This window comes from Sphaerodactylus townsendi, linkage group LG01 (assembly GCF_021028975.2).
Source record: "Sphaerodactylus townsendi isolate TG3544 linkage group LG01, MPM_Stown_v2.3, whole genome shotgun sequence".
NCBI classification, from domain to species: domain Eukaryota; kingdom Metazoa; phylum Chordata; class Lepidosauria; order Squamata; family Sphaerodactylidae; genus Sphaerodactylus; species Sphaerodactylus townsendi.
In genome coordinates, this window is record NC_059425.1 from 111,490,148 (window position 1) to 111,502,396 (window position 12,249).

Here is a 12,249-nt window from a genome sequence, read left to right on the forward strand (position 1 = left end):
ACCAGAGGAGGTGATATGAGCTGTTAGACTGGGTGGAGGTTATTTAATTGAACAGTGAATGTAAGACAGCTTTGTCCACTGCTGATTCTTGATGGGTGTCAATTTTCACAATACAGTGCTGAAGGTATCAGCCAAGGGCCAAACTTGACACTTTGCAGATATCACCAATGTAAATACCAAGAATAAAGGCGGCCAATGAAGTGCAACAAGACTTGACATGGAAGGGACAGGTGAACTCCACATGCAGGAAAGAAATTTTAATAGTTTAAGCAATGCATCAGGAGAGAGAAGATGCAATGCCCTTAGGAAGCTGAATGTCATACAATGGATGTGAGCTTCAAGAGGCATAAGAACAAACCAATTGCAGAGCGTTGTCCTCACTGATTGTAACCATTATTGTATTTTGAAAAACCCTGACCTGCCTTTAACAGCCAAGAAGTTTAACGAGGCCAGTTGGTTAATTATCTAGAATCTGGCTAGCTGGTGAACACAGGTCTTTTCAAACTGGCTTGTGCTGCCATGGTCAAGGAAAGATATTGAAGCTTCACACTGGTTGTGTTTGCGACCTCTGACAGACCAGTCAGCAATGGATTAAGTAATGGGGGTTGGTGGCAGAAGCCCCCGATAGACTGGTCGGGGAGAGGAGAGCAATGGCCTTTTTTCAGTCTGGGCTTTTGCACCATTGCCCCTTCTTTTTGCCATTGCCTTTCTATAGTTAACTATTAGGAGCATAGGTTGTTAGGTGCAGTTACCATATATACTTGCGCATAAGTCGAGGTTTTCAGCCTTTTTTTTAGGCTGAAAAATGCCCCCCTCGACTTATACACGGGTCCCACTTACAGGTAATTCTTGTGTGGTGTTCCCACTGTCCTGCCTTCTTCTCTGCCACCCCCCTTTCAGCCACTTTCTGTGCTTAGTTTTTATCTTCGCTCTCTCCTGCCAGCTGGCAAGCCTCCTCACTAACTCACCATGTCTTTCCTTTCCCGGCAAATTCAAGCTTAGTTTCAGAGAAGCTGCCTGTCGGTCAGCCTGACTCTATGGTTTTCTTAAAAGGCAATGCTCCAAAGATTGCTTAAGTAACCTTTGGAGCACTGCCCTTTTAAGAAAACCATAGAGTCCTGCTGAAGACAGAACTACTTGACTGACAGCTTCTCTCTAAACCAAACTGCTTAACTGGGCTTCTCTGCTTCTGTGTCTCCTGCCTTTTTCTCTGCCGCCCATTTTCAGCCGCTTTCTGTGCCTCGTTCTCCTCTGCCTTTTCCTCCAACACCTCCCATCCCGTTCACCCTCCACGGCCCCTAGCTTATTCCCTCTCCCCAGACCCATCTCGCCCCTCCTTAAAAAACCTCCCAAAGGCTTCTGGGGCACTCCTTTCCCCCAACTGCGGCTCCTTTGCCTGCTCAGCGCCCCACCTCCCCATGGACCTTTCCCACCCTCGACTTATACGCGAGTCAATAAGGTTTCCCAGTTCTTCAAGGTACAATTAGGTGCCTCGACTTATACACGGGTCGACTTATATGTGAGTATATACGGTAGTTTCTTCCTTGTATATTGTTAGGGAGTGTAAGTTTGATAGGTGTAGTTAGATAGGTGTATTCTTTTGTGGAGTAACTTGGGTAGTACTGTTAGGTTGTCTTTTTTGCAGCAGTTATAGTTTAGCATAGAGTAGTTTTTAGCTTTACTGTTAATATATTGATACAGTATTAATGTATTGATATATTGTTAATGTATTGTTGTTAATGTATTGATATATTGTTAATGTATTGATATTTTTGTTATATGGATTTACTTTTAATGTATTTTTGTTAATGTATTAATATATTGCTACTGGTTTGATATAGTATGGATTTAGTATTGATATGTATTGACATGTATTGATGTAATGCTGCTGTTATTGTTATTGGTTAATTGCTAGGCCTGATGTGTTTAAGTAGCCATCTGTATTTTGTTTCCTATTTTATAGTTCTTATATTTTATTGGTATTTATTCTGTTTCAATGTATACTGTTATGCTATGCTGTTCACCACCCTGAGCCCTACGGGCATGGGTGGGGTATAAATCAAAATACAAATACAAAGCTACAAATATGCAGAAGGAGGAGACAAGAGGTTCATCCACTTGCAATGAAAGGTGTGTACTGGTAAACACCCCATGGGCCCAATGGATAGGGTGTGGACCATCGCATGGTATGTTGTGATTGTGTGGATCTGGTTTGTGTGGATCTTGTAATGAAGTATGGACCCTGTGCCTCAACAGAACACCCTTCCCTCTGACATCATCTAGGTATGAAGATGGGATAAGCAGAAGCAGCAAGGATTCCTCTTACACAAGTACTGGTTTCCACAGCTCTACTGATGTAACTGAGAGGTTTTCTCGAAGTGCTTTAGGTCCAACATTTTTGTCTTCATCTTTGCCTTTTTCAGGATATTCTTCCAGTACACTCCTGTGCAGAACCAAATTCAGGGACTGAGACCTCCTACACAGGTCTGACATTAGAAACAAGTCAACAGAGGCTGTCAAATACGTCCTGCCACCCAGCTCATGCACAGTAAGTTGTTTCAATGCCAGCTAATCAGTGCTTTAAATGGCTTATTCCCATAAAGTTGCTTTAAGGTGGGAAGCCCTATTACTCCTAGCTTTTGGAATGAATTATTGACAATATCAGCATGAATTAATGTTATGCTATTCCCCTAAGCAGATGGTTCAGAAAGAATGCTCATCGGTTTGTGGCATTTTTTGTGCCACACTAAGTACATTATTTAATTAAAGCCTTCTGAGGTGTGGCTAATATCTTCAACAAACCAACAATTTGATTAATTGTTTTATTATTTTTTTTCATTTTGAACAAGAATAGAGGAACAAAAATGCACAAACGGGACAAACTGGGACAAAATCTAAAGAGTGAGGAGTGAAGAAGTGAAAAAAGCAGACAGAGTTCAAGCTGAGAGCAAAGCTAGAATGTGTTCTTTCCATGTGGCAGCAAAAAGAGGACTGAGGGGAAACGATGCTCCTCCCTTTTAGCAGATGTTTGGGCAGATAAACGTGCTGAACCCCAAGAGGGTGGAGCACCCTTCCAGTTCTGCAAAACTAGAAAGTTATCTTGCAGCTGCACAATTCCAAATGCTGGACTGCACAGAGGCCCAAGGACAAACAATAACCTTTCTCTGACTGCATATATTCATAATCACCGAACTAATTATGCACAAACAATGTATATGTACAAAGTACAAAGCAATAACATGTATGAAAGTACAAACTTTTGTTGGGACTGGAAACAGAAGGGAGACTGGTTAAAGAATACCTGATAAAATGTGCAGCTAATTTTAGATATAACTAGCAAGATGCCCGTGCTTCTCTATGTGGTTTGTAATATGTTTGTAATCTGTTTTGATTGTATTTGGCTGTAGCGGTCTGGTTAACGTGAGGGTTGTTCAAGAAATACTTTTTCACAGTCTGTCTGTTAGTCTCGGGGTGACATTCGATTTCGAATACCTTTAATGTCATATAAATTGTTTAAGATTAACTTAGCAAGATAATAACAGCCTTTACAACTTTACAACTTCTGACGAGTTAAAATAACACAATTTAAAAATTTAGCCACCACTTCCAACAGCTCGTAGTTGTGGCTGTTTAAAATATATATAACCTTCTGTTTATCTGTAATGCCTTCACTTCCATGCAGGAAGGGGATTATGTGCTTCTTCCTACCTATCTCATAAAAAGGACAATTCACCAGCATATGAGATACTGTTTCTATGAATTTCGGGGTGACAGAACCCATGCCACACGGGCATTTCCTTTCTTTATGTGGGATTCCAAGGTGGCGTCCAAGGCTAAAGGAAGAAGGCAGGGCATTACACCTAGCTAAGGTGATTGCTCTACGCCACCGGGCCTCAACCAGGAGATAAAGGTACTGGGCTACAATGTAATCTATATCCACAGGTATTCCCAGAGGAGATCAGGGGGGAACAGGTTTTGTGCTTCCTCTAGCATCTGTTGAAGCTCTCTCTCAAAAAAGTCTCTTCTCGATAGCCCCATAGACCTCCTGCTCTGTTAACATTAGCAGGTCCTCCAAGGAAATGCCCAACTCATTAGAGTTGGGCTTCGATTTTAACCCACCACTGGGTTGTTATTGTGGAGGATGGAAGCGTCCCTGGGATGTATAGTCCAGTTCATCTCGATTAAAACAAATCCTGGCCCAGAAACTTGAATGTACAGGACACCAGGCCAGAGTTTCCAGCTGAGTGCTGGCCTGTTTCCCTAAGCACAGGGGGCCGCATAGAGGAATTGAATGGGGCAAAGCCAAGGATTTTTTATACAGAAAGAATGACTGGACCCTTTCAACCTCTCTGCTCCATGCCCCTATCCAGATGGGGATCCCATAAAGGTTGTTGACTTACTTTGGCATTAAATGCTCTCAGCAGCTGCAGGGATGTATCCTTGGCCTTTCCCCACATACAGGCGTGCATTATAATGGCTGAGGTATTGCCAATTTAGCGAGGAGATGGCCCGGGAATTCCTATGTAGTGTCCAGGAGGCCCTATATGATGGTAGGTAAGCCCTAGGTATTTATATGACTGCACACCTGCTGAAACTACTGTGGCCTACCGCATGGTGGTGGCTTTTCCATTTATAAGGGTAAAATACCACAATTTTGGATTTATCTAAGTTAAGTTGCAAATCGTTGAGTGTGCAGTATTCTATACAACACTCTAAAAAGCTCTCCTTAGTCCGACTTCGTGTGTGAAAGTTACAACTGCATCATCAGCAAACAGAAGCTTGGGGGGTATGGAAGTTGAGCCAGAGAGTTGGACTATGTATGAGCCTCACTTAGTGTCGAAGCTAGATAGTTAATAAAGAGTTTAAAGAGTGTAGGAGCCAATGCGCATGACCTTGTTTCACCCCTTTAGTAGCTTGAATTTTTTGGGGTTAACAGTCCCTCCATGTTACATCTCCGTGGCAATAGGTGTTTGTTATTGTGCAGGATCTTAATTAATTCAAGCAATGTGGCTCTACTACACCTTGGCTGCTGAGTTTCTTCCAGAGAATCTCTCTAATAAACAGAATCAAATAGCTTGGGAGATCCAATAAAGGCCGCATACAAGGGGGCTCTTTTTCACTCTTATATTTTGTTTATCAAGCAACTTAACACCAGGCAGTGGTTGAGGGTTGACTTACCTTTGGAATCCAATTTCGTTTCCTGCATTCCCTATATATGACACTCAACAAATCCAATCTGTTAATTTCCCAAGGAGGTATTTGGCATAAAGTTTTCCCAAGACCGAGAGAAGACTGATTGGTCTATAATTAGATGGACTGCTAGGGTCACCCTTCTTATAGATAGTGATGATAATTGAGTAGCTCCACACAGTGGGAATTATGCCTGTTTGGTTAACCATGTTAAACAATTGTACTTATCTATGTCTCAAGGGACCACCATTCCCTAAATACTATAAACAACTCTGGAAGAAGAGTGTCGGGACCAGCAGCTTTACCTTGTTTAAGTTGACTATAAGTTTCCCAATCTTTCAAAGAGGAGAGGACACGGGAGGAATGGGGTTGTCAGAAGGTAGGAGAACATGAACCAGGGTGGAATGAGAAATTCTGGCACTCCCCATTGTTTCCAAAAAACCCTCATACCATTGTGATCTTGAGATACTACCAGAAGGAAAAGGGATGCTGCTTTATCTCAAGACCCACCAGTGACTATTTTCCAGAATCTTCTAGAGTTAGATTGTCTCTGTACTGATTGAATCAAAAGGAATTCCAACAACGATCAATTGCCTCTCTTGTTGATTGGTCCGTTAGTTGCCCAATGCTAATTGAGAGTTTTACTAACGTAAAGTAAGATGTGGGCAGGCTATCCCATTTTTAGCTTTTATAGTTTTTGTAAATTTCCCGCAGTGAGTGTTTTATGGCCATACTCCTAGAGCAGAATTCCAACCTGCGTGGAGATTTATTGGGTGAGGATACAATCTTGTGTTGGGACTGTTGGATTAAATCCTTAATTTTTTTGGTGACGTCATCAAGTTTTAAAACCATCTCATCCGGGGATGGAGAACTTAGCATATCCAACCTCAGTTGCTTCAGCTCTTGAGAGCTGAGAAGCTGTGTAATTTTATACTCCAATGCCTCAGACCATCTAACTCTAGGAAGTAAGTGATTTGGTGAACTCACTTCAACTGTTGGCTGGGGATGGGGAGGGGTGACATTCAGCATACTTCCTCTCAGCCTGTCTGTGAATTTCAGGGGTGACAGTGCGCATACTTCATCACAGCCTCTCTATGAATTTCGGGGTGACATTCAGCATTCAGTAGCCCAGAAAGGAAGTGTTCTGCCATTGGATGCTGATGAGTGAGAAGGCTGTGAAGAGGTTCAAGGTAGGGTTGAAGGGCAGGGAGCTGGACTGTACCACCACTGCAGCACATTCCTGGGGACTCATCCCACCACTTCAGAGCACCACACTAAGCACAGGGTGATCAGAGGCCAAGAGCAATAAACTTGTCTCCACAGTAAGCAATCTGATGTCCATATGCAAAAACCAACAAATATTTAGTAGTCCAAGGTGATAGTGTAGTTTGTAATCTGTTTTGATAGTATTTGGCTGTAGCGGTGTTGTTAACATGAGGGTGGGTGGAGGAGTACTTTTTTACAGCCTGGTTGTTAACTTTGGAGTGACATTCAGCATACTTTTTTGCAGCCTGTTTGTGAACTTTGGGGTGACATGCTGCATATTTCCTCACAGCCTGTCTGTGGACTGATGGGTTTGTTTTCAAATAGGTTCACATGTGTTGTGAAGGACGGTGGTAGAGTGCAGTTGATGAAGGACATGAAGCTGGTGGTGTTGAACTGTCACCCTTAGAATGTTCGTGCAGCGTGTCTGCGGACTGAGCGGTTGGTTTGCCCTTAGAATGTTCGCGTGGATGGCCAGAGATGAGCAGTGAAAACAGTAAATAGGTAATAAATTGAGTGAAAGTGAATATTTTGGGAAATCCTTTCTTAGTGAGCACCTGGAGTGCGTAAGGAACAGGTGTGCCAAATTTCATGTGTGTGACTTCGGTGGTTTTTGAGTTCTGTTGATGAGTCAGTGAGTCAGTCAGTGGTATTTCGTGTTTATAGATATAGATATCCAATCTGAACAACAGGAGAATATTTGGTCAAAGGGGCTTCAGAGTACATTAAGTTCTACTCTGAAAGAGAACTTTTACAAAATGATGCATTAGAATAATAGAATCATAGAGTTGGAAGAAACCACAAAGGCCATCAAGTCTAACTCCCTGCCATGTAGGAAATACATAATCAAGGCACTTCTGACAGATGGCCATCCAGACTCTAAAAACCTCCAAAAAAAGAAGGCTCCACCACACTCTGAGGCAGTGTATTCCACTGTCAAACAGCCCTTACTGTCAGGAAGTTCTTCCTGATGTTTATGTGGACTCTCTTTTCCTGTACCTCGAATTTATTACTCCTTGTCCTAGTCTCTAGAACAGCAGAAAATAAGCTTGCTCCATCTTCAACATGACATCAGTTTAAATATTTAAATGCTTTTCATGTTACCCTTTGCAGACTAAACATATGTAGCTCCCTAAGCTGCTCCTCATAGGACATAAAATCCAGATCTTCAACCATTTTGGTTGCCCTCCTCTTGCCATTCCAGCTTGTCAATATCCTTTTTGAATTGTTGTGCCCCGAACTGGACACAGTATTCCAGGTGAGGTCTGTCCAATGCAGAATAGATGGGTACTATTACATCCCTCGATCTAGACCCTATATTCCAAATGATGGAGCCCAGAATTGCATTGGCTTTATTGGGTTCTGACTCATGTTCAGTTTGTGGTCTACCAAGACTTCCAGATCCCTTTCACATGTATTGTATTCAAGCCAGGTGTTCCCCATCTTATATCTGTAAATTTCATTTTTTTCGGCCTAAGAGTAGTATCTTACATTTATTTCTGTTGAAATTCATTTTGTTAGTTTTGGCCCAGCCCTCTAATCTGTCCAGGTCATTCTGAATTCTGACACTGTCCTCTGGGGTATTAGCTGCCCCTTTGGTATTGTTGACATCATTTACAAAATGATGTATCAGAAAAACTGGCAACGGTGTATAAAAATGTGTTGGAAATTTTAGCATCAAGAGAAGACGTTTATCACTTATAGGGTACTTGTGCAAAAGCCAAAGAATTTTGGAGGCCAATACACACAATAATCCAAAAGAAATTAAACCAAATTAAATTAAACCTGAGGCATATCTTTTGGGACTTATGGACAGATCTAAATGGATCTTTGGAAATAAAACATGGAACTTTGTTTTATATGAAAGCAGCATCAAGAACAGTATATGTTCAGAAAAGCTGGGAAATTCCAGCTATATCTTCAATTGAAAATGATGGATGAAAGTACTAGAGCTGGCCCTGATGGCCAAGTTAACTTCACTTCTTAAAGAAAAGAACTTAATTAAGTTCCAGGAAAATTGGAAACCCTTGATAGAATATCTAGACAAAACAGAAAAAAAAATGATGACTAGTGGTACTAAAGGTTAAAAACGGTTAAAATAAGATCCAATAGAAGAAAAGCACCTTTCTCTCCTGTAAGGAGTCTCAAAAGAAGCTTATAAACTCCTTCCGTTCTTCTCCCCACAACCAAGAAAAGTGAGACTTTTTATTAGTAACTAGCGGGGCCTGCCACGCATTGCTGTGGCTTATTGTGGTGAAATGGGAAAGGAACAGTTGCAGAAAATCAATTGCAGGGGCCAGCAGTACGTGCTCATGCAAACACGCAGCCTGATACTGTGCAATGTCAGTGATGTGTGTGCCCGCATTCCTTGGGGAGGGGATGGAAAGACACCCTTCCCACACATCTAGGCTGGCTGCTCATGATCCTTTACCTGGGAGTAAGTTTGGTTGGTGGCAATGGGTGTCACTTCTGAGGGGCGCGACGCAGCCATTCAAAGTATGTCATGGTTGCTGTACTGAGCTTACTCCTGAGTAATGCGTGCCTGGTTTTCTTAACTGTAACCGCAGTATTCAGGGAATCTAGGGTGCCTGGCCCCTCCCTCCCGTCCCTTGCATGTCGCCCCTCACTCTCTTCCCTCCCTCACTTCTCTTATCTTGCATGCCACCCCTCCCCCTACCACCCTCCCCTTTCCCTTTGCTAGAGTGGGTGGGTCATATCAAGATGCTGGGCCCCCTGCCTCCCCTCCCTTGCATGATATCCCTCACTCTCTCCCCTCTCTCACTTCTCTTCCCTTGCATGCCTCCTTACATGTGTGTGTATGTGTTTCACTTTCACTCAAGTTACTGCCTATGTACTGTTTTCCCTTCTCATATCTGGCCATCTGAGTGAACATTCTAAGCAGCATGAACATTCTAAGAGTGACAGTTACACACAGGCAGCTGCATGTCCTTCACCAGGAAGTGTCAGGAAAAAGGTGTTTTACCTGGGCCATGTGTGAAATTTCAGGTATGTGAACATCTAAAAACACTCTCGCCTGGCTGACTACAGTGGCTGTGAATTTTCAGAGGAATTGGCCCAGCAGTTACTGAGGTATACTGTCATCAACAAAAACACTGTTAGCTTTTTATATATATAGATGATGCTAAAGATTTAATTATATTTTGATGTTTAATGGCCAAATGCTGGAAGTTTAGGGTTTAAGGGTTAATATTAAATGCAGAAGAAATAGGAAGTCTGCGAAATAAGACATAACTTGGTCAATGTTTTTTTTTTATGTATGTTTTGGATTTTAATTTTAAAGGAAAAATAAAACTGCTGCCAAAAAATTAATTAAATTTCAATATGGACTTCTCCAAACTTCTAATCCTAGTCAGAAGAAGAAGAAGAAGAAGAAGAAGAAGAAGAAGAAGAAGAAGAAGAAGAGGAGGAGGAGGAGGAGGAGGAGGAGGAGTTTGGATTTATATCCCCCTTTTCTCTCCTGCAGGAGACTCAAAGGGGCTTACAATCTCCTTGCCCTTCCCCCCTCACAACAAAACCCTGTGAGGTAGGTAGGGCTGAGAGAGCTCCGAGAAGCTGTGACTAGCCCAAGGTCACCCAGCTGGCGTGTGTGGGAGTGTACAGGCTAATCTGAATTCCCCAGATAAGACTCCACAGCTCAGGCGGCAGAGCTGGGAATCAAACCCAGTTCCTCCAGATTAGATACACAAGCTCTTAACCTCCTACGCCACTGCTGCTCCTTATGTCTATAACAATGACTACACTTTGGCATACTACACTGTACACCTACCTTGTTAAAATGGTGTATTGTGTCTATAAAGCAGGGGTTTTGCTCTGATTACCTTCAACTGAATTCTCCAGAATTTTGAGGAACCTGAGAGAATGTTTCTACCTGTTTTCACAGCATATATAGAAAGCACAAGCACTTGGCAGGGGGATTCTATAGCTAATTAGTTCCACAATCTTGGAAATTCCTGGGAAATGTCTGCCCATGTTTAAAAACACAAAAGTAATAAAAACTGAATGGCAGAGGCCTCTTCAAACATCTCTTCTTCCATGCCAATTTTTTTAGAAACCAAACAAAATAAATTAATTAAAACTAAACTATTCTACATTGTTTTCCAATGCAGGTAAACAAAATAATTGTTAGGATGTAAACAACTATTTTAAATGCATGTAACATCACTGAAATGTGACCTTTTTTGTTTGAACAGCCAGATCCTAAGGTCCATGAATTATATGAAACTGTGCTTAAAATTTCCCTTTGTTTTCAAAGCAATGCATTTGCGACAATGAGAGGAAGTGGGAAAATAAGAAAAGATTTCTCATTCTTGTTTGAAGCCCAGCCATTATTAACAGCTGCATTAAGAGAACTGGAAACAGACAATCTAGTAGCTTTGCTGGAACTTACCCTTCTTGTAACTATTGGATCAATGTCTTTGGGATCCCTGTGTGCAAGCATCATTAAATCAGCATTCAGCGTCCGTATCCTCTGAAATCGCAAACGAATATAGCGAGCAGAGGTAAATTCTAATAGTGCTGGAGAAGGGTCATCTGCACTTGGCCGTCCATTGATCAAAGACGTATGAATCTACAAGACAGAATAATTGAAAGGATGGGATTTTATGAATATTGTCAATACTTTTATAACTACCAGAACAACCATGAAATTCATGAACAGTGGCCAAGACAACAGTGGCCAAGACAACAGACAACAGAACAGTGGCCTGCCTTTACATCTCTTTCTCCTTCACACTTACCACCACTGCCAGATCTACATTTTTTTCTGAAGGGGGGAAAAGTACCAAATGATACCCCTATTTGTTATATACATATTTTCTTTATGCATACATATATAATCAACAACTCTTTTAAATGATAGAACAAATTATGTTGACCTCTATTAACTGTTAATGAATTATTACACTTTTTACATTATTATACCTATCTATGATGTTTGAAAATAGTTTTGAGAACGTTTTGCCCAGATCTTTTTTCAAAATACACATATTTTAAAATGTGCTCCAATGGAATTTTCTGCTTTTTCTCTGCTTTTCTCTGCTTTAACCGAACCCAAGAGGTTGTCATTTCTTTTGGAGAGGTCCTGCCTTTATGATGTTTGTGCTCCTAGGGAAGCTGGCTATGTGACAGAGAAGCTCCCTTTCCCCTCAGCTTTGCTCTCTGGTGGAGAGCTGGAAACACTGCCGAAAGAACCAAGAACACTGCCAGGAACTCCACAGATGCCGCCTACCCCTACCTGAGAGTTGGTAGGGCAAAAGTAAAACAACGGGGCCAGAACCACACAGCCTTGGCAAGCTCAACGGAGGGGGGTTGGCGGCTGCCAGGCTCATGTTAAGCTGCAGAGTGGCCTTGTGGGGATTGGCAACAACAGCAACAACTCACCGGCAGTGAGAGGGCAGATACTGGCACTAGGGTGTTCTGTTGAACTGGAAATCGGTGTTGGTGGGAGTTGCCCAACTGCGAATTGTGACTATGGTCCTACTTGTGATACTATCGGACAGTGGATGGGGGCAGTGAGAGAGGCCCCACAGGATATCGAGAAGAGTCTCCTTGTGGTACTTTCCTAGGCTTCAGAGCTGATAATGCCGCGGCGATGGGAGAGCCAAGTCTTTCTGATCGCTATATTGTTCCATCTGCAGGAAGTTCTTGGTGGCTATGGCAGCGACCCCCTCCTCCCTGAGACCTGGGTGCATGATGGTGAGACAGTCACCTTGTGCGAGGCCACACCCACGGGTTTCGCGTGCGTCCACCAATTACAAACACAGGGCTGGGGGGGGG

The 12,249-nt window shown here is 42.4% G+C and overlaps 1 protein-coding gene across 1 annotated transcript in view; it reads right to left on the reverse strand.

The window, feature by feature from the left end:
• LAMA2 (laminin subunit alpha 2) overlaps nucleotides 1–12,249 on the reverse strand; it is a 549,054-nt gene that overhangs the window by 361,396 nt on the left and 175,409 nt on the right. The window contains exon 5 of the mRNA XM_048490901.1: nucleotides 10,862–11,041. Coding sequence (XP_048346858.1) covers nucleotides 10,862–11,041 — 180 coding nt within the window. The remainder of the gene's footprint in view (nucleotides 1–10,861; nucleotides 11,042–12,249) is intronic.